This window comes from Pelmatolapia mariae, linkage group LG7 (assembly GCF_036321145.2).
Source record: "Pelmatolapia mariae isolate MD_Pm_ZW linkage group LG7, Pm_UMD_F_2, whole genome shotgun sequence".
NCBI classification, from domain to species: Eukaryota; Metazoa; Chordata; class Actinopteri; order Cichliformes; family Cichlidae; genus Pelmatolapia; species Pelmatolapia mariae.
Window position 1 is genome coordinate 5,586,280 of NC_086233.1, and position 24,727 is coordinate 5,611,006.

At 41.7% G+C, this 24,727-nt stretch overlaps 1 protein-coding gene across 2 annotated transcripts; it reads left to right on the forward strand.

Annotated features, from left to right (window-relative positions):
* Positions 1-462: 462 nt before the first annotated feature.
* LOC134630407 (BTB/POZ domain-containing protein 10-like) lies at positions 463-24,727 on the forward strand. 2 transcript variants are annotated; one of them, XM_063477657.1, is made up of 8 exons: positions 463-616; positions 12,292-12,539; positions 12,626-12,929; positions 13,243-13,345; positions 16,462-16,582; positions 19,901-20,098; positions 20,425-20,535; positions 22,910-24,727. In XM_063477657.1, exons 2-8 carry the CDS (start codon positions 12,359-12,361, stop codon positions 23,365-23,367), a joined length of 1,476 nt encoding a protein of 491 aa, XP_063333727.1. In that variant the 5' UTR covers positions 463-616; positions 12,292-12,358; the 3' UTR covers positions 23,368-24,727. The 2 variants fall into 2 exon arrangements, with proteins under 2 accessions (XP_063333727.1, XP_063333726.1); XM_063477656.1 differs by lacking the exon at positions 463-616 and adding an exon at positions 6,284-6,589.

Genomic DNA, 24,727 nt, shown 5'->3' on the forward strand with positions numbered 1-24,727 from the left:
ATTAAACTGATATTTATTAATTTTTTTGGATTAGGCAAAGCTTCCCTGTTGTGCGTGCACTTTTATGTGACAGGTGGTGTTGTAGGCCACTCATAAAAACGACTTCTACATCTTGAAGGAGATAAGACTTTGGACCAACTGTGTCGTGTTTTTAATTTCATATATTTTTACATGTATAAATTAATTTATGTGATTGCATTGCAGGTTTGCACGCTGTTTACTTTACTTTTGACTGCAAAGCCAAAAGGAATAACTAGGCTGCAATGCACTTCAAAAATATAAAAAATATAGTTTAAATGACTTTAGTAAGAAGTATGACACTAATGAAGTGGAATAAACGGAATAAAATATTTAAATGTCATGTCATTGTTGTAATTCTTATTATGTGCACTGTGCGCCTGTGTCAGCACGCTGAACTGTTTTCTCGCGATACGTCCCACGCGAACTCCGCTCACCCAAACCAAAACAAAGAGTCCTCAAGCTAACAGTAGTTTGTCTACAGGGGGTTTTCTTACAAAAACGCTCGTCTTTTTCTGCCTCTCCAATCTTCGGTTAAGGGTGCAGCGGGCTGTTTAAGCAACTGTCACGACTACAAAACGGAATGTAACGCAAAAAGGTAACGGGGAGCTTTTATAAACTCCTTTTTCTGGGAGCAGTTAGCTCACTAGCAGTCAGGAGATGCTGTAAGCGCTAACTTAATAGGCTAACCTGGTTTCTTATAATTTTATCAGGTTATGCAGCTCAACTAAAGTTAACCAAATTATTTGATATTAACCTAACTCTTTGCTGAGCTGGAGCTACACTTTGCGTTTAGTGTAGTTCTGCTAAGTGTCAAAACTCTGTAGTGGGTGGTTGTTTGTAGTTGCTGTAAAATAAGAAGCTGATGTGATAATTCACCATTATGCGATATGAAAGCAGGGTACATTGCAGTCCATATCGACAGACAGGTGATGTGATGGTTAATCCCAGCCTGAGTGAGTGATCTGAATATCTGTGAAATAGTTTGATGGCTCCACTACTTTTGGATCCATACATTTATTACTGAGCTGGGAGTTGACCTTTGCAAAAACAGCTAATTTTCCCGTAGATGAGGAGGCGGTAGTGCTGCTGTTAATGCAAGGAAGGCTGTCTGTATTGATTTTTGCTGTTGTCCAGATCTTTGTGGAATGCAGTCTTATCAGTGCATGATGGTGAGAGTCATTATAAGTGCGCTTTGAAACTTATCCTGGAGGTTAATGAACTGTGTCTTGTTGCCGTGACAGCAGAATAGGATGCTAAGGATAGGGGTGAGATAGAATAAGTAGTAAGAAGAGTCTTGTTGCAGGCTAAAACCTTTATGGATTAGCTATATACACTGCTCCAAAAAATTAAGGGAACACTCGATCATCACAGTATAACACAAAGTCAGCTCATGGATCACATAAATCATTGTGAAACTATTTAACCTGCTTTGGTGCAGATGAAAGTGACAACAGGTCAAACAGGAGAGGCAACAACAAGACAACCCCTGTAAAAGGGAATAGCCACAGACCTTTGCTCCCTTCTTATCCTTCCTGCCTGTTTTTTTTTTTTCTCGAGTTTTGATTTTTGCTAGTGTCCTTGTCAGTGTTAAGACTGTGAGAGTATACCTAGGAATACTGATGAAATGGTGGACATAAAAATTTAACACGGTGTCAAACACAAATGCATCATCATCCGTTCAGTCTCATATGTACCGATTTGTGTGCATGTAGACTGAATTTAGTATTTACGCCCACATTTGGAGGATGCAGGAATTAATTATTTTGTTGCTCATATCAGAGAACACAGTTCAGCTAAGACTGGTGATTTTTAAATAAAATTTAGCTAATTTTATTAATTGACATTACAGACAACTTGGTTTGGGGTTTGTCGGTAAGTGTCCAGGACTAGGTTTCAAAAAGATTTCTCCTGACCACTACTCATGCGAGGGCCTTCAGCTGGGTCAGAATTTTCTCCAGGTCAGATTGACTACTTTTTCTTTTCAAATATTTATCTATCGCTCTTACAAACTGCGTTGTCTCACAGCATGACTATTATGTAATTAGTGTTGATGTTTCTGTGATCTTACACTTTTCCAGCTTGAAAGCTGCTGAGAGACCACAAGGTTTTGTCCCCCTTTGCTACTCATGTCAATGCAGGGGTAACTCTTAGAGAGACCAGGGTCTTGTCTTTGTTTGAATGGTGTCCGTAGGTGAGTATGTGGAAGTAGTTAAAGTTGAAAGATGTGTAAGTTGAATGAAGATTTGAAGATTCTCCCACTAAAATACATTATAAATTTCTGTTGAATAAAGTTTAATAATTTAAAACATATAAAAGTTAAAAGTAAGAAAAATACAAGCACACATGTCCAAAAGAAGTTCACAGGCTAGAGTCAAATCATATATATTCTACCCCTGTAACATTCTCAGTTTTGTAATTCTTTGTCAATATTCTTGATATTTATAATTGAGCGATTTGTATATATTATTATTTGTATATATTATATTATTGTATATATTTTTCTTAAATTTGTAAACTCTGTAACATATTGTATTATTTAAATAGTTTGTTACTGTCTCGGAGCAACTGTAACCCACATAATTTCCGTAGGGATTAATAAAGTATTCTGATTCTGATTTATTTAGAGTAGGTAGTTGTACTGCCCTCTAGTGGAAGAGAATGTAATTGTTCTGCCCGTTACTCACACCGATTGCTTAGAACAGCAGTCCCCAACTCCAGTCCGCGAGAGTTGAGGCTCGGGTGTGAAATGTGTGGTTTCCAGGTTTTTATCGGTTTTTATCATTTTTTTAAATCGTTTTTATCGTTAACTCGCTTTCCCCGGGTCTTTTCCCGTGTGTTATGAATAAATCTTTTTTTTGGGGGGTACCGGTACTGGTTTTATTTTGTTGTATTTATCCGCGACACCTTAAAGCAGACCTTCCCAAAGTGTGGGGCCCGCCCCCTAGGGGGGGCGCAGAGCCATTGCAGGGGGGGGGGAACAAAACGCTTGGACATTGCTAGCATGGGGCGCCCACAGAAACGCAAAGCAGGAGATGGACCATCGCTGAATATGTTTCCAAACCAACTTCATTCTAAGCCAAAGACTAGAAAATATGGTGAAGCATATCTTCCCTTTGGTTTCACCTGCACAAGTGCCGAGGTAGGTCTCCCTGCAGAATTGGTTTTCCCTGTGTCGGGAGCAGACGCTAGGCTGTCTAAATCACGGACAAACAGTATCCTACAGTTGTTTATGTTTTTAAAACCCATTTTGCACAGAGAGACATTTTTTGAAAAATGTATTGATAGCAATGTTGAATATTATTACACATGAAAAAAAACAACTACACGTAAAATAATCACACCGTGATGCCTCTGCCTTTGTAAATGGAGGGACAGTAACTGCGTGTGTATGTAAGCCTGTAAAACCTGAAGATAGAGACAAAATACTGTTATTGTTAATCTGACTATCTGCCATTCTGCAATTCATCTCATGTAAACAATAAGGTGACGTGAAAAAAGGCACATACCTTTGACGTTGAGTGACGAACTCTGTATTCCTCGTCCACACGTAAACGCAAAAAAGGAGTTTAAAAAATCTCCGTTTTCGGTGATTCGAAACGCTGTTTACGTGTGGACGAAACAGCTGCGTTTTCAAAAACACCCGTGTAGGTGCGGACGTAGCCTAAAAGAGTTAGTAGTTTATTTTATTACTACCTGTAATTTATTGCAGATTACTTGTATTTGGTTAATTGTTTACTAAATATTTGAGGTGTGAAATAAACTGCAATGGAGCAAAATATGGGTGTGTGTGGTTGGAGGATGTGCGTGCGCGCGTGCACGCGCGAGAAGGGGGCGGGGGGCGCGAACATTTTTCTTGTAAAACAAAGGGGGGCCTAGCAAAAAAAGTTTGGGAACCACTGCCTTAAAGGCCGGTCCATGAAAATATTGGCGGACATAAACCAGTCCATGGCGCAAAAAAGGTTGGGGACCGCTGTCTTAGAGTACTAATCAGGTGGAACCAGATAACCTTCCACGGCACGCCTGATCATTTCTCACTACACACCTATGTGCCGCTGCACAGTGGTTGAGAAACACTGCTTTAAATCTCAGCTTTCTTGGTTGCAATGGTGACGTGTTGAACTTTCTGCACAAAATATCTGCTGACTCACAGAAAAAACGTGGCAAGTTGTGTTCACGAACATGAGCAAATAATTTTAAGTAGTGCAGCTGGCAAGTCCATGTACAAGGTACATGTTGTTGACATTTAGTCTTCTTCACCTTAATTCTTTATGCTACAGATTCAACAAAGTACTGGAAACATTCCTCAGACCTTGATAAATGTTGTCATATCATACACTCTAGGGAGCTTGGAAAGAAAAGCGAATGGACTTCTTTATGTTTCTTAAAGACTTAGATTACCTGGGTGACTCAGAACCTTTACAGACATGTCATATTTACAGTTGTTGCAGATTTGTCAGTTGTGCTTCACTGACCACGGAGGCCATTTGAGTACAGTGAACTCACTGTCATGTTTAAGAAACCCATTTGATGAATTTCATGAACATGGTCAGAAACAATACTCAGGAAGGCTGTGGTATTTTAACAATATTCAGGACTATGGTCCCCAAAGTGTGCCAAGAAAATATCCCAGCAGAGGCCTGATCCACTGATACAAGGCAGATTGGATCCATGCTTTAATTTTGTTTAACTCAAATTTTGACTATGCTGCCCAAATCCTGCAGCAAAAATTAAGCCTCAGTTTCCTGTCTTAGCTGACAGTAGTGGCACACATTGTGGTCCTCTACCACTCTATCCCATCTGCTTTAAGGTTTGATGTGTAGTGCATTCAGAGATGCTTTTTAGCATACCTGGGCTGTAATGAGTGGTTATTTGAATTACTGTTGCCTTCACTGGAAAGTTTCTCTTTTTCAGTCCATTCTCCGTTAAACCTGGAGATGGTTGGGTGGAAAAATCCCAGTAGATCAACAGCTTTTGAAATACTCAGACCAGCCCGTCTGGCACTGATAACCTCTAAATCAACACCAACAAAGTCTTAATCACCTTTCTTACCATTCTCATTCTTGGTTTCAAGTTTAACTGTTTTTTACCATGTCTACACGTGATTGGATGATTAGATGTTTGTGTTAAAGAGCAGCTAAACAGGTGTACCAAATGAAATGGCAAGTGAGTGTATGTTTTCTTGACATTTCCTCAACTCAAATATTATCTGACCACCGTGTTAAGAATATTTAAAAAGGCTATGCAAGACTCAAAAAAAAATGTGTTGCCAGGTTGCTGAAAGTTCAAGAGTTACGAATTGGGTATAAAGAATTTAGCATTTGTAGTATGCAGCACTTAAGTAGGTGTAATGCCTTAGACATCTAGCTGAAGATAGAAGTAGGCTGTGTTGAACAGTCAGTGCCCATGAAATGCAAGATTTAAAAAAAATGTATGTGTAAAATGTAGTAATAATTACAAAAGTAGCTCCATGTCTTAGTGATCCTATCTAAAGAGATTTTTAACCCATTTACAAGGCACAATAAACAAGTTTTCCCCCACAGGAAATATATTAGGCAAAAAGAAATGGAGGAATAAGAGATAAAAAGACAACAATAAATAAGCAAAATACAAGAATATCCAGTTATAAAACGCCTGGGGACTAAACTTACCAAATTAAGAAACAAAGCGAGGAGATAAAATATATTGCTTTCAGATGCAAGTCCAGGGTTTCTGCTGTTTCAGTAGTTCAGCATTCAGCACAGTGAGGGAGATTCTGCTAATGATATTGTTATCCAGGAATTCATCCTGTTTGTTCTTCAGTCACTTCAAACTGGAAGTTGTTGAAGGCAAAAAAAAAGCGTATTAATGCATTTTTATTTCATGCGAAGGGTTAAGTGTAAAAGAGGCTGTGTTATCGCTGCATTTCATCTCCATCAAACTAGGATCCAGAGCCTATGAAATTTGAAGAATTAATCTCATTTGCGGTTTTTCAAATATATTTATGAGGAATGGGAAACTGGAGGATTTCCGTTTTATTAGATAATATCACAGTTTTGAAAATAATTTTTAAAGTTCAGTAACCTTCTGGATAAGCCAGGGTAAATTTTCTTTACGATATAATGTCAAACAAATAAATCGTTATAATTGTTGTGTGCAAAGAAAGAACGACTTAAAAGCAAACCAAACAACAAAAAAATACACGGAGCCCTGAGAAGTGGCAACTTACGAGGATCACGTGAAGGCAGCACCGCTCTGATTCAGCGAAGCACGCGGCCATTCACAGTTTAAGGTCCCTCCGGTGACTCTGAATGACTAGCCCGAGCGAGTCTTCCCCCCCTCGCCATCCAGACACGTTAAACGCTTTTGGTGGATTTTTATTGGTGTTTTTATTTTTTAAACCAGCGAGTTAAGTCTGGCCTGAGTGTGTGCGTTTGAAACGATGCTGATGAAGTTGGAAAGTAATGAGCGAGGATGCTGAAGCTGCCGGCAAGCCCGCTTTGTTTGGAGGAGCGCAAGGCTTTTGTGCCGCTGTCATCCCGCAGCTCGTTCCCTGCTGCTTTGTCTTCACTTGGCCCTCTGATACCGAGCGGTAGGTGCACGTCGGCTTTCAAAGCACCGAGGCTTTTCAGCTCTGTCATTGTGTTACATGTGTTAGTGCTCTGCTCTCGGTATGCCTCACTGTCATGAAAAGAATTATAATAGTGGTCCAAAAAGGAAGAGCAGTGACAGGAGGGTTATCCTTGATGGGACTCTGTGGTACTCAGGGAGTGTGTGATGATATAATGATATTTATGGTAGTCTCACATCCACTCATCCTGGGCAAGGGGTGGCATTTATATCCTTGTTATCAATGGTAATTCCCATTTTTATGCCTTTTTAATTCATTGTCCTTTTGTTGGATTTATTTTGTACAGGGCAGTTTCCCTGCCTTCGCCCATCAGTAGTGTCAGCTGCCCCTAAATAATAGATTGGACCCTCACCACTTGGGGCTCTCACCTCATGCTTTTAATAGACTGCCAGGACGCCATGCATCGTTGCCTGTCTTACTGTGTCTTAGATGGGTTGCTGACTTGCGTTAAAACTGCACACACAGAACCAATGTACCTCTTGAGATTAATAAGAAAGTAGAAATAGTGGTATGGGAGGGGGGAGGGAGGGGTGTCCAGTAGCAGGAAATTAGACAAGTGAAATGTTAGCCCTGTCTGTGTGAAATCGTGGCTTCTGTAGACTTGCATTGCCATGTGAAAGATGAGAGGATCTGCCTGCCCTGAGTGAAGTATTGCCTTCTCAGTTCCTTTGTTCCCTCCACTCTGCTGGTGTGGCTGCTGGCTGGCAGCCTGTTTGGCTGCAAGACCCGCTTTTATTCTTAATTTCCCATTTCGGCCAAGCATTAGAATCCCATTGGAGATTCATGCTGTGTCAGGCACTGGTGTAAATACATATATTACATAATCAGCCACATCTTGCCAGAACTCTTAACTGTGGTGTTTTTGAAAAGGAGACTTCATTATTAATGACCGTGTCATCAGTCGAGGTATGCTGTGTTAGATAACGGGCCGGGCTGCTGCTCTCTGTGTGAATAATGGTGTTTTTCACATTTCAGCGATGGTCAGTGCCCGCTTTGTGTGTGCGCCTGTCGTACAGTTCACCTGAAGACACTGAACCTGAAGCAGACATTGGTGTTTTTGTGTGTGTGTGCACCTGTTTCTCCTTTTGCTCAGCTACTATGGTGACCCTTCCCTTCAAGGACACTGGCGGAGTCTGCAGCTCTGTATTAATACGGAAATTATTATTCATTTTTGTCTGAGAGGTTACCCTGCTTGAGAAGTTAACTATCTCCATGTGCATGGCTTTAAAAAAAAAACACGCTAAATTTGTAGAAATTTGTGTGCAAACACTTGAGCTTTTTGCTGCACAAGACTGATGGGTTGCCGTCAGGTAAAATGAATAAATGACCTTGAATCGCCATAGAGGCAATTCATGGTGATGTACTGTCGCTGCATTGCTTTTGCAGAGAATTCTTTTTTTTAATTTTATTTATCAGTTTGCTTGTCTTCTGACATTATGGTCTACCCTCCCGCTGACCCAGCCAGACAGTTAACCAATTAACCACTCAATCAGTCTGTCAGCCAGCCGGTCAACCCGTCTGACCAGCAGCAGCAAGCCGGCTGTCCGGCACGCTGAGATCTCAGCCGGCACCCAGGGAGCCTTTTCTAATTACCAGCCTTTGAGGCTCTGCCAAAACATGCAAAACCTGTTTAGTGGGCATGGTGCAGAGAAATAAAGTTCAGTTCTGCTGTGTTATTGAACAGCTTACTTAACCCTTGGTTCTATAATAAACCCCAGCGATTTTCCTCACTTAGTATCTTGTTAAAAACACAAAGTGCTGTCATTATTTTAATTATCCTAGATGTATATAAAACCATCCAAAGGGCGACAGTACTTGGAGTGTGCAGTCCTCCACTCTGGGTTGATGACAAATCCCTGGTGGCACTCCCGAGTTATAGTTATAGAGTTGCTATATCTAACAGTCTGGGGTATACAAAGTATCCAGAAATGCCACAGTGCACTTTTTAAAGGTTGTAATTTCAGGTGGAAAGGAAACGAGGCAAGAGACGTTACTATTCACAGCTTTCCTGTGGAGAAAACTTCCAAAAGATGGATTTCTCTCCTGGTGTATGTGATGCATTCACTCGACTAAAAGAGCTCACACCACAAATGCTGTTGTTTGTTTTGTTTTACACAAAGACTAAAACCAAATAAAGCACAGATATTGAAGTACTGCTGCCTGTGACTATAAATCAAAACTATTGTAATGTAAAGTTTGGATGGGTTTTAATAGCAAAAATACTGTTGATATTTGGTCACTACTGTACATTTATTCCAAAATTAGCTTTCTTTTTCCTTTTTTTTGTGCTTTACTGCACCCTTTTCATGGTTGTAGTGTGTTATGTCATATCAAGAGTGAAAAAATGTTCCCACAAATAATTTCATTTAAGAATAATGATTATTTGAATGTTCAAACACATGCACATCCTAAATAAAAGTGTCCCATATTGTGGCAGTGGATGCTAGTTACTATAAGTAGACACTCTCACCTCTTCTCTGTTATCATCTTTATTTTGATGTACAGTTTGAGTGATGCCCTAAATGTTGTCCTCCTCGATGATCATGTTCAAATTGAAAAGACTGAACAGAAGACATGTTAGAAATCCAGACCAGACGCTTTTTAGTGTATGTTAATGTAACAAGTTATATGTGTTGTCATTGTCAGAGTTGAAGCCACTTTTACAGGACCTTGTCTTTTTTATGGAAGAAGTCAGCCTGTTTCTTCCATTTTATGTCTTTCTGATGATATCACCTCCAGTAGACGGTCATCATCATATTTCACAGCGACTCCTCTCGGGAGACCCAGCTCTCTTCATTACTGAGAGCTGGATTTGTTCCTGCCTTATAAGCTCAGTGCTATTGATCAAAGAGCCAGCTGTACTGTCGCAGTGGATCTATAATGGGTGCATTCATCAACACATCTAACAGAGTTATCGATCAGTAATAACTAAATAATGATTAAATTATCAGAACCTTTGGTAGTACAGTACGTTCGTAACAGGTGACATATGTGGCTTCTTGTTTTTTGTTTTCCACCTCCCGAAATTAAAATTGAGCAGCATCAGGTAGCCAATTATAGTAGATTAATTGTTAAAATCATTGTCAAGTAAAACTTGACACATTATAAGAGTTTAGTAACTGTTTGGTTACATTTTTGTACAATTCAGTGATTTGTCAACCTTTAGGTTCTGGACTGTTATTAGGTTAAAGACATTCGTGTATTTTATAGTCCTTTTTCAAGTTTTCTTTCAAACAAATAAATAATTGAGTCAGATTAATCAATACTGTCATTAACCGTTTGGTACAGACCTGTGTTAATAGTAAATGCAGTGATATAATTCTCACACAGCTATCCAAGCAGATTTTATGTTCCCTGTTCATCATGTCCCGAACTTTATCTGTTCACTGTTGATATTGTGTATTTAAACTCGTCTGCTTGTAACTACATTATATGACTTCAGTGTACTGTACCTTTATTCTGTGTAAGCTCATTTTAGCTCCATCTTTTTATTTTGGGAATCTCCTAAGGCAGCTTTGAATGATTCACAGTTCAAACTAATCCATATTTGTTGATCCTGGGTTAAAAATAAAAAAGTTTCATCTTATCAGAATGTACTGACAGCATCTGAATTTTAGTATTTGTGGGGGAAGAATGTGGAGAAAATCGATGTTCACATCTCTAAGATCTGGTTGAAGGGGACCTGTTAAGCTAGTGTCCAGCTCATATAGTAGCTTTGCATGATTATCATGATAGAGTGAGAAATCCCTGCTCTGTGACATCACAAAGATTCACGAGCAGATAAAATGTCTGAAACAGTGTTTAGAACAATCTGAACCTGAGCTTTGGGCTCCTGGGGATTGTTTTGTACCTATGGTGACCTTTTTGAAACTTTGTCAGTGTTTTAATATGAGCATCTATATATGTAAAAGTATACGCTTTACATTTGGTATTTGTCATGTAGTTTAACGTCTTTCAGTCTTAAAAAATGAAAGCCTGAAGCCAATAATGGAAGCGAGTTGCTTTTTGCTTGAGTGTGCGTGCCTGTTTCTGCATTTCTTGAGTGCATTAATGCACGCAGGAGCTTGTGTGTTTAACTCCTTTCTGAAATGGAGGGCAGATATTGTAAGAGCTCTCTCAGGGCAGCTTGTCTGTCTCCGGAAAAAAACACTCAAGGAAGCATCGCTCACTCCGAAGCAAGGTGGAGCGGTCGTTACCTAACTGTCAAAAATCTGTGAAAAACCAGCTTGTGGAGCAAATAAACAATCGAGACGATTTCTCTTTGTTGTCCTGTAGCCAAGTGAGTTCCGCTCACACAGATTGTTTCACATGGATACACCCTCTAATTGATGCTGATGTAGTGTGTGCCTGTAGCTGAAGGCTGAGGTCGGTGGTGCTCACAGTTTGGTGCAGTCGTGTTTCTGCAGCACTTAGGGCCTGTTGGGGTTCACGCGAGTTGACTGCAGACTTTTCTCGTCCCGCGGCTCGGCATGTAAAAAACGACTCTTTTGCTCCTCGAGCGATTTCTGCACGACAGTGTGAATGAGTCTAGAGAGGATGCAATCGACGCACAGAGTAATGTGCCTCGCTGCTCCATGAAGTCACGCATCAGTAGTTTGGGTTTCTGTGCGATCATTAGTGCCGTCCCACTTGGACTCGAAGCTTTGACCACATCAAACCTGAATGGCTGCTTTGAATGAGTTTCTAAAGTGATGCTTTAAATATAAAAACCTTTATGGAGTTGCTCGATTATCTACTCACTGTTCAGCTCTATGAAGTATAAGACGATGAGAAGCTGTCAGATATGAGGTGTTTTTCTAGAGCTACGGACACAGTTAACGAAACGCTTAATATATGTATATATATGGGATAAATGTTTTAGAGATTGGTATGCTTTAAAGTTTTGCGACCTAATAATTAATACCAAATCTTCTTATATTTTCCGTTTTGCTCTAATGAAATGATGCTAGTTGCTCTAAATATTAAGGAATAAATGAGAAGGGCAGATGAAGGTCATCATTGCAGCGGACAAACAAAGTAATGCAATTTCTGACTTGTATTGATTCCACTCTTAATTTATGAGAACCAGTATTTGGCAGTTGCTCTCATTAAATTAAAAAAACCTGTTTAATCTTTGCAATCATGATGGATTTCCATAAGACAGTAAAGAAATGCATGATTATACTGTTTTTATGTATATAAAAGCCACACAAGTGATAGAGATAAATATACGGAGCCAAACAATAATAGCCTTAATTAGTCTAAAAGTATGTGGGCATTTATTGGCTTCACCTGGAGAAGGTCGTAGGTCTTAATCTGAAACTGGCTTATATTAGAGTCAGGACTCGAGGTCTAATCTCACCTGGTTAATTAGTGTACGAGTCAGTCTTTGTGTTGATGCACTTTCTCTGTCGTTTACATGTTACAGCATTACACTATTAGCGCATAACTCGACATGTTCTGCATCCATTTCATATTAAAAGCACTGCAGGGTTTTATGTACCTTACACAGCTGTAGCTAGTTGACCTGATCTGTATAACTGTAGGAGGCATCAAGTGTTCTTTAAAAAACTCTGTTAATCTTCTCTAGTTTTAGTCTACTGCATCCTATTACTATTTATTTATTTAATAATCAAACTTTACGAGATGTTCATCATTGTGATTTCCTCCCATCTCTTCACAAGTGAGCAGTGTGGTGTGTCAGCGTTGGACTGCAACCACCAGCACCAGCAGCGGCCGGAGGTCAGGACCATGAATCTGTATGGGGGCGGTGCCAGTGGCGGTGCGAGAGAAAGAGGAGGAGGAGCAGAACATTACCGGGAACAGCAGCGGCGGCGCTCCAGCGATCGTTCACGCGACTCCTCCCATGAGCGGGGAGAGAGCCAGTTGACGCCTTGCATCAGGAATGTTACTTCTCCCACTCGGCAGCACGGTGAGGAGGATAAAGGTGCTTGTTGTAGATGGTAAAAGCAGGCCAAATATTCTCTGCATTAACCGTCCACATTTCTCCATCCATAGACCGTGAACGTGGCGAAGGAGGCTCATCATCCAGGTCCTCCAGCCCACGTCCACCCAGGGTTTCTCTTCCCCATTCCCACGTAGGACACATACCTCGTTCCCTGGCTGCTCCTGGAGGTGACCACCACTCCAAAACTTTGAGCCAAGGATCCTCTGATATGATCTACATCTATGACCTGAGCAGTAAAGAAGGACATCGCAGTGGGCTGAGACTGGGAGAAAGAGTAACTCTCATTGTGGACAACACACGATTTGTGGTGGATCCTGCTATTTTCACAGCTCAGCCTAACACCATGCTGGGCAGGTAATTGTCCAGACCACATCAGAGCACATTAGCCAAAATGCTTTTTCTCTTGTTGTATTTGAGAACTTTAAGTTTTATTTTTTTACCAACAAAAATAAGTATTGAGGTAGTCACTCTGAAAATCAGACCACGGGCAAAGAAAAAAAAGAAGTTCTCTGTTAAATTATGACTGCATAGAGATAACACAGGCCAGGTATATCATCAGCAGCTTATGCATTTTAGTGAACACAAAGCGTGCAGTACAGATAGATGGTCATTTATCTGTTCAGCCGTTGTTTGCAGTCGTTAAAAAAAACCTGCCGTGTATTTTCAGGATGTTCGGTTCTGGACGGGACAACAATTTCACTCGGCCCAATGAAAAAGGAGAGTTTGAGGTGGCAGATGGTATCAGCTCCACTGTCTTCAGAGCCATCCTGGTGAGAAAGGATGTGTGTCGGTCACTTTCTGTGTAATCCTCTCATTAGTGTTCGCTTCACTGTCATTTCTTTCCCTGACTTTGTCTCAGACTTTTCCATTTCCCCTCTATTAACCACAGACCCAATGAGTGTCTTCTCCGTTGTATAATTATTTCGGCATATTCATTCTTTTTTATAACCTTTCTCTCTCTTTTTTTCCATCCTGTGTTCAGGGCCCAGAACCTCTCTGAAAACGTTGGATTATTTGCATGATCTAAAAAGTTTTTAAACTCTCATTTATTATGGTTATCATAGGTCCTAAAATAAATATGTAGTTACCCACACAGGGATTGCAATTACAGAAGCAGCAAAGTACCTCAAACAAGCTGATGTTGTATCCTAAAGACACAACATCAGCTCTTTTTATTCTAAGAAGCAGTGCTCATTGAGGAAAGTTGGGGTCGTATATCTGCTGAGAATATTTGCAGTCTCAGTAAAGTGTCTATTTCTGGTGGGATCCTATAGATACAGTCAGACTTTGCTTCTTTTGCATCCAGCCACATGCTGGCATATTCTAGTGGGTTGCAGAGGATAACAAGCTGATGTGAGTTTATTTAAAATTGAAGCTCTTCTTCCATCTGTTCATATGATGTGGGCTAAATAGAAGCACCCGTACATTGCAGTGCAGTTCAGTCATATCCACCTATCCTGGTATAGTCTTGTTAAGATTTTGGGGGCTTTTGCTGCAATTCAGCAACTCTTGCGAATTATTTATGGTCCTACATTTGTGTCCCTTTTAGAGAGGGATTGTGTGACGGAGATATTCAGTCCTCCAAAATGCTAGAAGCGGGTGGCCTGACAGCAGAGACTTTATCCACAGGTAGAATGCTGGTTGGCTTAAAATTGACTTGAACAGTAGAGAGTAGAGTAGAAGAAGAAGAAGGAGCAGATGAGAAGCATTAAAAATTGCCATAGTGGACATTTTCATCTGTTTTAACACTCCACTTCACTACAAAGAATTTCTTTGTATATTATGATTTTTATAGTCACCACATACATGAACAAGAATATTACCATATTACTGCTTGTTCCATGTATTTTTCACACACTGCACCTATAAACTACCAGCACAATACCACACCATGCACTTTAGTCCCCACACTTGCTGTCTGCTTCTTCATTCTGTAGCCCATCACCATGTAACACGCTCACACTCAGAGGTAGATTCATGTGAAAGTCCTATGTGCAGCTGTACTAGGTGAGTTATAGTATCACTAAAATGTCAGTTTGTGCCGTCTAAAGACGTCTAATACATATTAAAGTTGAGGCACTGCAGTTAAATGTAGAGAGAGGAACTAAATGCTTCCTGCTCTTTCCTCTAACATAGATTATTACTCTTTTGTCATTTGTTATGCCCAAAGAAAGAAAGAATCACTTTAATTAAATACTGCAGAATTTAAATTGTGCCAGGTGCAGCAGAGTACTTACAGTGAGGATGCAAAAATACATCAGCCAAGTGTCTTGTCGCGTATCAGCTGCTAACCAACTAGTAAATAAGGTGACATTTACCGGTGTCACTGTCCCTCATTTATCTGCTTTTGTCATAAAAGTTTTGCAGTGGCTAAGTGTTCAAAAATAACACGATGACGAGCTGATAGGCAGGTTTTTTTCTAATTGATGGCACAAAAGTGGCAAACAAAGAGCACAGTTTCTCTCCATCACCTGATATGACCATATCAGTTTTTAGGTATTTATCAAGTCAGATTTTATACCCTTAAATTCTTTTCTGCTAAAAGAAAATTGAAGGGGAGAATTATTACAGCGTGACATGTCGACGGCCGTAATTAAAAGCAAAACTGATAAAGAAGGAGCGGGAGGTAGGATTTTCTTGTATGCACCAATTGACAACTAACCCCCAACATGAAAAAAACCCTGTCAGTATAAACTATTGCAAAAGCACTCAACACGTCGAGAACCCACAGCCCCTCGGGGCATGCTTTGATGGGAGAAGCTGGCTTATAATGCTAATACTGTGCGAACAAGCTGAAAACAAAGATCCCTTCTGAAAGAAACTTGGCCAGCTTTAAAAGGTGAATCTGACCCAGAGGCTGCAGGACTGTCTGGTTTGCTGGATCGAGTAAAAGTGTCTTGTAAGGCCGTAAAGGCAACTTTTATGTTAGTGGAGCTTTTTACAGAGGGGGAAAAAACTGCAGGTGTCACGCTACATGTTTTTATCTGAGAGTACAACGGAAAGAGGAACTGATGGTGAAAATGTGAGATAATGTAAAGACTGTTATGCACAGATATGAATACAGTTGTGGTTTGAAATGTTTGGTATGTATTACAGCATACTGCTGCTTCTTTTTCCTGAACTATTTACTGTCCAGCTGAAAGAGCACCCAGTGCACAGACCGCAGTGAACATGCTTGTTCATTAATGCTGATTTCATCTGTTCATAGCAAAATAATCATTAGTACAACAGCAGCCTGAGGAGAGGAAATATTCTGAAAGCCGTCCAAGTTATCCACTTCCAAAAGTGTTTGTGGCAGGTGTAAAATGTTATGTGTTTGCCTCTTCTCTTTGGGAGAGCATTAGTAACAACAGGCGAAAAGCTGCTCGATTGTGGTCGTGGTATAATGGATTTTGGCAAAAGCCTGCATGTCTGTGGGAATTACACAAGGAGACATGAGGCAGAGCAGGAAATGAGATGTGCCAGAACTTTCTGTCCTGTGTGCCCCGAGTGTCTCCTCTCTTTCTTTTTCTCCCCATCAGTAGAAAGTCTCCTGGGTAACAGCCACCGTGAGGGTGCACAGGGACAGACAGAGGATGGAAAGTGGGGCAGGGAGGGAGGCTGACGTCGGAAGCTTTTACTTTCATCACCCTTCACCCTTTCTCCTCTAAGCCTCTCTCTCTCTCCTCTGTGACGTTGCTTTTTACTTTCATCTCCACTCGCTCGCTCGCTCGCTCTCCATCCCTCCCCCCACTCCTCATCCTCTCTTTCGCTCTCTCGCTCTCTCTCTCTCAGCAGCAGCAGCATTAATAATGGCGCCTTGTTTTTTCTCCCTTGCTCCTGTGCGTGCATGAACATCCACCGCTCCGTCCGTTTATGTGTGCGATCGCACCGCTGAAAATGGCAGGATTACTACAAGTCGGGGATAATCCGCTGCCCTGACGGCGTTTCCATTCCCGAGCTGAGGGAGGCATGTGACTACCTCTGTATCTCCTTCAACTACAGCACCATCAAGTGCAGAGACCTCAGTGAGTATCTAAACGGCTAGCTGTTGATTTACTGCATGCACACTGATGTAGTTCCTCCTTCTGTCAGTGCACAGTTTGGTGAGTGTGTTGGTTTTTTACTTCTTTTGTTTTTTAATAGGAAAAAGTACACGTCTCTGCATGTTGCATGGGTACAGGCAGTTACTTCAGGAAGAGGAAAGCAATAATTTCACACTAACAGGCTGGATATTGCTCATTGTCCTTTACTGAAGCCATCAGTTAAATGTGGAGCAGATTATGCGATTGATGTATTGAGAAAAAGAAAGAGCATATCACATCTCTGTAGCTGAAATAACATTGTTTGCTTAAATTTATTGCACAGCTACATTGTACTGGTTTGCGACAATGCTACGTGTGATGGACGTTTGTTGTTGTTGTCGTTGTGCATGGCTGTGCCTCTTGTTTGTGTGTCTGAGTGTGTGGGAGGAGTGGCTTCAGCGCGCAGCCTGCTGCTTGCTGCTGCTCTATGCTGAGCTCTAAGTAGGTCATGATTAGCTGTGAGATTCAGTGCTTGTTATGCAGGCACATAACAAGCCAAAGCTGGTAAATTTAATTAATCCACAACAGGATGGGATTTTTTTTTATTCTACTTTTTAGAGTTCTTTTTTTCAGTCAGCATGTCTCTGATTTCAATTGATTGCTGTTCCAGGTAGAAACACCAGGGATGTACTGATATATCAGCTCAGTATCAGAATACCCTGTTCAGTGATACTGGCAAATAAGATTACATTTACCGATGTCACTGGCTGATATTTATCTTTTGTGTCACAGTACAGCTTACAATTATTAATTAATAAACCTTAAATCTTAATAAAAATTAAGTAAATACAACCACAGGTGAGCAACAACACATGACAAGATGATTGGTTGGCGCGAGGGGGAGGAAGAGTCAGAGATTAATAATAACTAATGATTAAATGCAAAGTGGTGCATGAACACATGGTGAGTGAAAGGGGACACCCGATCCAGCCCTGACGGTATACTTTATCAAAAAGGAAAGTTTTGATTAAAAGTAAAGAAGGTGCCTGTCTCTTGAATCCAAACTGGGAGCTGGTTCCACAAAAGAAAGCTGACGGCTCTGCCTCCCATTCTACTTGTATACACCCTAGGATCCACAAGTAAGCCCGCAGTCTGAGAGAGACTTAATTAGTTAATTAAGAAGGTAAGCAGCAGCCAGGTGCTGCTAATCAAATGCACTTGATTAACTGACCATCAGCAAGTGTGAGCACTTTTGAAAAGTTAGAAGTTTAAAATCATCATCAAAGATCTTAGAACAGCAACTGTTGCTGCCATGATGTCAGTCTGGGAAAGGTTATAAGGCCATTTCTAATGATTTCAAAGTCCACCGTTATACACTGAGAAAGATTATCCGCAAGTGGAAAACATTCAGGACAGTTGCAGTTCTTCCCAGGAGTGGATGCCACAGGAAATTCATCCCAAGGTCAGATGGCGCAATGCTTAGAGAAACTGCAAAAATCCCAAGAGCTCAGACTCTACAAGCCTCAGTTAGCATGTTAAATGTTAAAGTTCATGACAGTATAATAAAAATGAATGAACAAGGAAAGGTTGTTAGGAAAAGCCTCTCCTCTCTGAAAACAAAGGGCTGCACAGTTTAGATAAAGTTGCATCTGAGCAAACCTCTTCTGGAACAATCTCCTTCAAAGCGACGACACCAAAGTTGAGATGTTCAGCATTAATGCACCGTGCCACATGTGGTGAAAATCAAACACGGCATATCAGCACAAACATCTCGTATCAACTCGCAGCACAGCGTTGGAGGTCTATGCTTTGGGCCTGTTTTGCAGCCACACTGAGGCGTATTTTAGAGTCAAATGTGAGGGCATCTGTCTGAGAGCTAAAGCTTGCGGTGGAACCTTAAGAAAGCCGTGCGTAAACAAATGCCCGCAAACCTCAATGAACTGAAGCAGCATTGTAACGAAGAGTGAGCCACAATTCCTCCACAACACTCTGAGAGACTGATAAAGACATTCAATGAACGATTACTTCAAATTAGAGCAGGGCGATATGACCAAAAATATTTATCACGATATACATTTGAAAATTTGCGATAACGATATAACTGACGATATAACTGACGATATAACTGACACTAGACAAATTACTTTACAACTCCACAACTTTGATGGGTTTTTTTGCACTAATAATGTATTTTCACTTAAACAAGCAGCTGTTTTTTATGTGCATTAAAGTTGTATAAAAATGTAAAAGTGCAAATGCAAATTCCTCGCTGACAGTTTAACCAAAAGGCATTTCCAGTGGAAATTGGACGACATATCCTCAGCATAACCATGTATAATATCCACAAAACTTAAAAAGAGGTTATACACACACAATACGGTAATATTATGTTGAAGCACAGTACGTATCACTCTGCGAGGCTCCTGCCTACGATAGCCATAATGCTCCGACAATCCATCAAGCGGTGCGGGTTCGTAGCTTAGCAAAGTCGTACTGAAACATTTGACAGATTTGCGAGCGCCGTGTACCACATAAAATTGTTTAGAGGTCAGTAAACACAACCAGAATTCATACATAAGGCACACGGGATTATAAGGGGCACTGTCTATTTTCAGAAAAATCAAAGGATTGATTTTAAGTGTGCCGTATTTTCCAAAAAACACGGTAATAACGACGGCCCGCTAGCACGCTCTACCAAAAATAGTGCTTTGTTGTGTATCTGATGGACGAAAGCTAAACCAGTTCCACACCACTGAAGTTGCAGCATTTTTACAAACCAGTTCTGGTTCATCCGTTTCATTCAACGATCCGCTTTCTCCTTTCTCATTCTCCGTTGCCGCCATGTGCTAATGAAAACAAAGGCACTGCGCATGCGCGTTTTACCCATATTCTATCGCGATATTTCATTTTCTTATCGTTGCCGAACATTATACCGGTATTACCGTGAACAGTATGATATTATTCCTGCTAAAGGTTGAATCATGTGGTGCCTCCACCACCACCTAAAGCTTCTAGTCTTCTTTAGAAATAACTTCTGTGGACACAAACTGCATTTTCAGAACTGTTAGTCAAATTTGATTAAAAAAACAACCCACAGTTAAAAGGCTCTTCCATATGCTTCTATTCAGGATTATCTGAGTGTCTCGACTGTTTCTATTATTAATCCAATACAATAACAAGTTTGATACAGATAGTCGTTCATGTGGAGTAATTAAAGTCTTCTACTTGCTTTGATTGCTTATTAGAGCAAGAATCACAGCTCAGTATCGTTTCTGGCTTCTGCTTTCTGTCCACAATGACGTCTGGTCTGTTCGTCCTCAGGCGCCCTCATGCACGAGCTGTCCAACGACGGAGCCCGGCGTCAGTTTGAGTGTTACCTGGAGGAGATGGTGCTGCCGCTGATGGTGGCCAGCGCCCAGAGCGGAGAGAGGGAGTGTCACGTGGTGGTGCTGACTGACGACGATGTGGTGGACTGGGACGAAGAGTACCCACCGCAGATGGGAGAGGAGTACTCGCAGAGTAAGATTTCATAGTGAACCCAGCTGCTCCACTGATCTGGTTTGTTAGCCTCATAACTGGGTGACAGTAATCTGATGGAGGCCGTGCTCCACTTTACAGAAACCAGGTTAAGGTACCTCGGTGTGTGAAAGCAGGCCACAGTGGCATGAACACTTCCTGCAGCTCCCGCTTACTTTCTGTTTGTGTGGCTTTTTCTTGTTTACCTTTTAAATGTCTCAGATAGGGCAGGAAAGTCGTGCATTCGGAGAGTTGTGGGTTTTGCTTCATATTTTAATGCTCTGACTTCACATTAGTTCGATTTTGAATGTATCTCTTGTCTTCCGCAGTCATCTACAGCACCAAACTTTACCGCTTCTTCAAGTACATCGAGAACAGAGACGTGGCCAAGTCGGTGCTGAAGGACAGAGGACTGAAAAAGATCCGACTGGGAATTGAAGGTACACCAAAAAGGGCTTTTTGTTATTGGTGGCTTTCAGAATAGTTTTTGTCTTCAAATGCAGTCTGGTCCTTGAATGTCTAAAGGTAGCCGATGTAAAATATTTTGTAAAAGTAATTGCTTTCAAAGATGATGTCACAAAGAGTCCTTATCAGCTTCCTACAGACTGCTTTTTTTCATAGCCAGGCTGGCACAGGCACAGCTCTGCTCAGCCTTTAGCTCCCAGTGGCAACCAAGACTAAAACCATCACAGATGTATCATCAAGTGCAGCAGCTTAGAATCCTTTAGGTAATTTAACTCAATCAGTGATGCGGTTCTGTTGGCTTCATCGGTTGGCGACCTCCGGCTTGCACTGGAGCGGTCGTGGCCGAGTTTGAAGCAACGGGAATGAGAATCAGCACGTCCAAGTCCGAGGCTGTGGTTCACAGCTGGAAAAGGGTGGAGTGCCCACTCCAGGTCAGGGACGAGTTACTACCCCAGGTGGAGGAGTTGGAAGGAGCTGGAAGAGTTGAGGGAAGTCTAGGCTTGTCTTATCAGGCTGCTGCTCCCACGACCCAGACCTGGATAACTGATCGATGATGGATGGATGAAAATGAATTAAGTCTGAAAAAAGTTCCACCCTGATCCCCCCATTTTTGTTCTGCATGATCACTTTTTTCTATAACTCTGAGCTATAGATATCTCAGGATATTCAACGTTTCAATAGTAAAACTGTACCAGTATGTCTGAGACATAAAGTCACAAACTAGGTTTGGCACGTTGGATGTTCAGTCTGCTTTGTGACAGATCGCTGGAACCCAAGGCACAAGAACAACATAGCCCCACACGGTGCTGTGACCCTTGGAAATGTTCCCCAAATGCACTTACAGGATTCCAGGCTCATCTTCTAGTTCAGTGCCAGAATCATTGCTAATAAGTGACCTCAGTTTTTCCACCTTGATCACAACTTTTTATCATCACATGACAGGTTCTATAAACAAACAAGTTAGCAGTGGAGTTCCTCAGGGGCCTATGATGGGCCCAGTATTTTTCACCCTATACCTGTTTCCCTTGAGTTTCAAAATAAAATTAAATTGGTGAGCTCTTGTCCTAGTTCTTCTCTATGTTTAGACCACATTGGTGTCTACCGTCTCCTAATACAAGTGACTTGGTGAGGTCATGTCTGTGTGAGGAGAGGATGGAATGAATTCATTTAGGAAACATCAGTCACCTTCTTGATGATGCTTTATGATGGACTGCTATCTAATCGTCATAAGCAGCATAAATGTCTGCAGAGTACTTCAGCTCACATTACAGTACTTGTCATGAGGGCTTGTTATGCCTGCTCTGCCTCCTGTAGTTCAGGAGGAAGTTGCTCTCCGATGCATCCCTTGGAGTATAAATGTTAGCTAGGAAGCACTAAAAGCTTAGAGGAAGGTGCTTGGAGTACTCCAGGAGAGTAGAAAAGCGCTATGTAAGAATCACTCTATTTACCAAGCTAAAAAACACAACAGCAAACCTGGAAGGAAAAACAGTTGTAGGTCATGGAAACAGTTTCACAGGAACAAACGGGAGCTTTCCTGCGGGCCTGCAGAGGGACCTTTTTACCCACACTACACACAGTAAATGATGTTGTTTAACAGGTTGTTAAAATCTAAAAGGCTGAATCTGAGGCAAGAATTTCCACAACAACAGTAAAATGCCTGTAAATGTGGCTTTCATTACATGACTTTTAGGAAAATGTTAAATGCAAGCTCTAGCTTCATGCTAAAACTCTCAGTAACACTCGCCTCTATGTGTGAAGCCAAGTAACACTTTTTTCTGGCATGTCTCAAAGCTGAAGCTCGAAAAGAATCAGGGCCACACATCCCACATTTTTTCAATTATCAGTAATTAACAATATCCAAGTTGAATTTTTTTTGTAAAATATAGGTTAGTTTGATGCCATCAGCAGAGTCTTGTTGGTTTATTTTCCCATCATATTATATTAACTCAAACAGTGTTTGAGTCAAATGGTGAATCTCACAGAGTCATTAGTTATAGTTCAGCTGCTTAGTTTGGATTCGGGAGGCAGACAGCCTCTCTAGTTTTAAGATTTGGCTTAAAACTTAACTTTTTGATAAAACATAGTTGGGGCTGGATCGGGTGACTCTGAATCCTCCCTTAGTTACACTGCTCTAAGCTCAGACTGCTGGAGGAGGCTACCCATGATGGTTTTATACCAATAACAGTATGTCATTAACTTGTGTGCACTCGCACCTGTAGTGAGTAGTTGTTTCTCCTCATCCTCCAACCAATAGATGCTGTTAATGCGTATCTGTCTGCAAGCTATTTTGCAACCCAGCTCCACTGGAGCTTGTTTTGTCCTGATTACATATTGTTCCTTCCTTCCCAGGATACCCGACCTACAAAGAGAAGGTGAAGCGACGCCCTGGAGGCCGTCCGGAAGTCATCTACAACTACGTGCAGCGCCCCTTCATCAGGATGTCCTGGGAGAAGGAGGAAGGCAAGAGTCGGCACGTGGACTTTCAGTGCGTCAAGTCCAAGTCGACCACCAACCTGGCAGCGGCGGCCGCAGACATTCCGCAGGACCAACTGGTGGTCATGCACCCTCCCGGGCCGCAGGTGGACGAGCTGGACACTCTCCCCCAGCAGGTGGTGCTGGGGCCGGCGTCTGAGAGCAGTGCAGCCCCCCAGCCAGCACAGGCCTACGAGGGCCTGAACCAGCAGGCTCAGGACGGCTCGAGCCCGGCCGCACACAGCAACCAGCAGCAGCAGCACAGCAGCGGCAGCCAGACTCAGGCCACTTACCGCTACGAGCCGGACCCCGACATGCCGTCACCCTCTGCATGAGACGGTTTGCTACACACTCCCCCCCTCCACCTCTGTGTTCACACCTCCAGCAACAAGTGCTTTCACCTTCACCAACAAGGCTTCTCGCATTCTCATCACAGCTGCACACATGTTGCCACCTAATGAAGCACACACACGTCTGATTGGCCTTTAGCAGCCAGCAAGCACACAAAGTTGTAGAATTTAAGCGGCGTGTTGCTTTCAGTGTGAGCACAGACTTTTCCAGTGTCTCCTCCACCACCACCTCTTCCTCCTGAGTGGCAAAACACCAGTTTGCCTTGTGTTGCACCTCTGCTGCAGCTGCTTTCAGTCCACACGGCGTCCGAATGAATGAGAACTAGAAGCACATCAGCAAACCTCCCCTCCCAGCTCTGTTTACTCTTTTATTTGTCAACCAAAGGAGAGTTTAGTGGACCTTTGTGTACACGTGAGGAAAGATCTGTTTTACATGTGTGAATGCTGAGTGCTGTGTGTGTGTGTATTGTAGAATACTGTACCTCACTGGGAAAGTGGATTTCAGTGCCTCTGCATATTTCTGTGGGGGGGCAATAATTTGATGTGAAGATGGACTCTTTTTCTTGTGTCGCAACGTTTCACACAACATACATGTGTTTACTTCAGAGGGGTGCACTACAGAGCGGGTTCAGCATTGCCAGACCTTCTTTGAGTTAGCTGATTCGACAGTAATTAAAACCCCAGTATCCCAGAGATGACGGTAATAATGGTGGTTATAAGTTTTCTCTGTCAACACAGATGTTCTGCACGCTTCCATAAAACCAGGTGTTTGATGTGGCTTTTTACGCTTCTTCCTCACAAATCTGATCGAGTGCCATTTATCTCACTCTGAGATATTATAAAGAGGGGATAAATAGTGTGTGTATATAAGTAATATAAATAAAACAGCAGAAGGCAACACTGCTGTGGATTAATAAATTAGAACTCGGCATGCTCGATGTGCTGCTGTTTATTTGGACAGCTGGATATCAGAGCTATGAAACTAACTGTGTCATGCACAGTTTGCAGAGCTGTAGCTTTACGGCGGGACTTGATGGTATGCTCTGCAAATAGAAATATGCCACTTGCAACAGATTTTAAACCAAAACTCTGAATTTGCTCCGGATCAGATTATATGATCATCACCTGTTAACTGAAGACTGATTTTCGTTTTGCAGTACACCCCTCTGATAAGTTAGGTCTTAGTTTAAGTCTTGTTTATTTTCTGCTCCACTCCTGAGTCTTGACCGAGGTGCTCTGAAACTGCACAGATCCATCATCACTGCTGCGAGCACACAGGATGTCAGAAAAGATGCTGAACACGTTTTTTGGTTTGTTTTTTTAAATAAATGCTATTTACAACACC

What these genes read in the sequence shown, in the direction of transcription:
- LOC134630407 (XM_063477656.1), top strand. Translation starts at nt 6,462, where the DNA reads ATGAGCGAGGATGCTGAAGCTGCCGGCAAGCCCGCTTTGTTTGGAGGA. An exon ending in TGGCCCTCTGATACCGAGCG is followed by an intron (nt 6,590 to 12,291) that starts GTAGGTGCACGT and finishes TCTCTTCACAAG; the next exon opens with TGAGCAGTGTGGTGTGTCAG. An exon ending in CCTAACACCATGCTGGGCAG is followed by an intron (nt 12,930 to 13,242) that starts GTAATTGTCCAG and finishes GTGTATTTTCAG; the next exon opens with GATGTTCGGTTCTGGACGGG.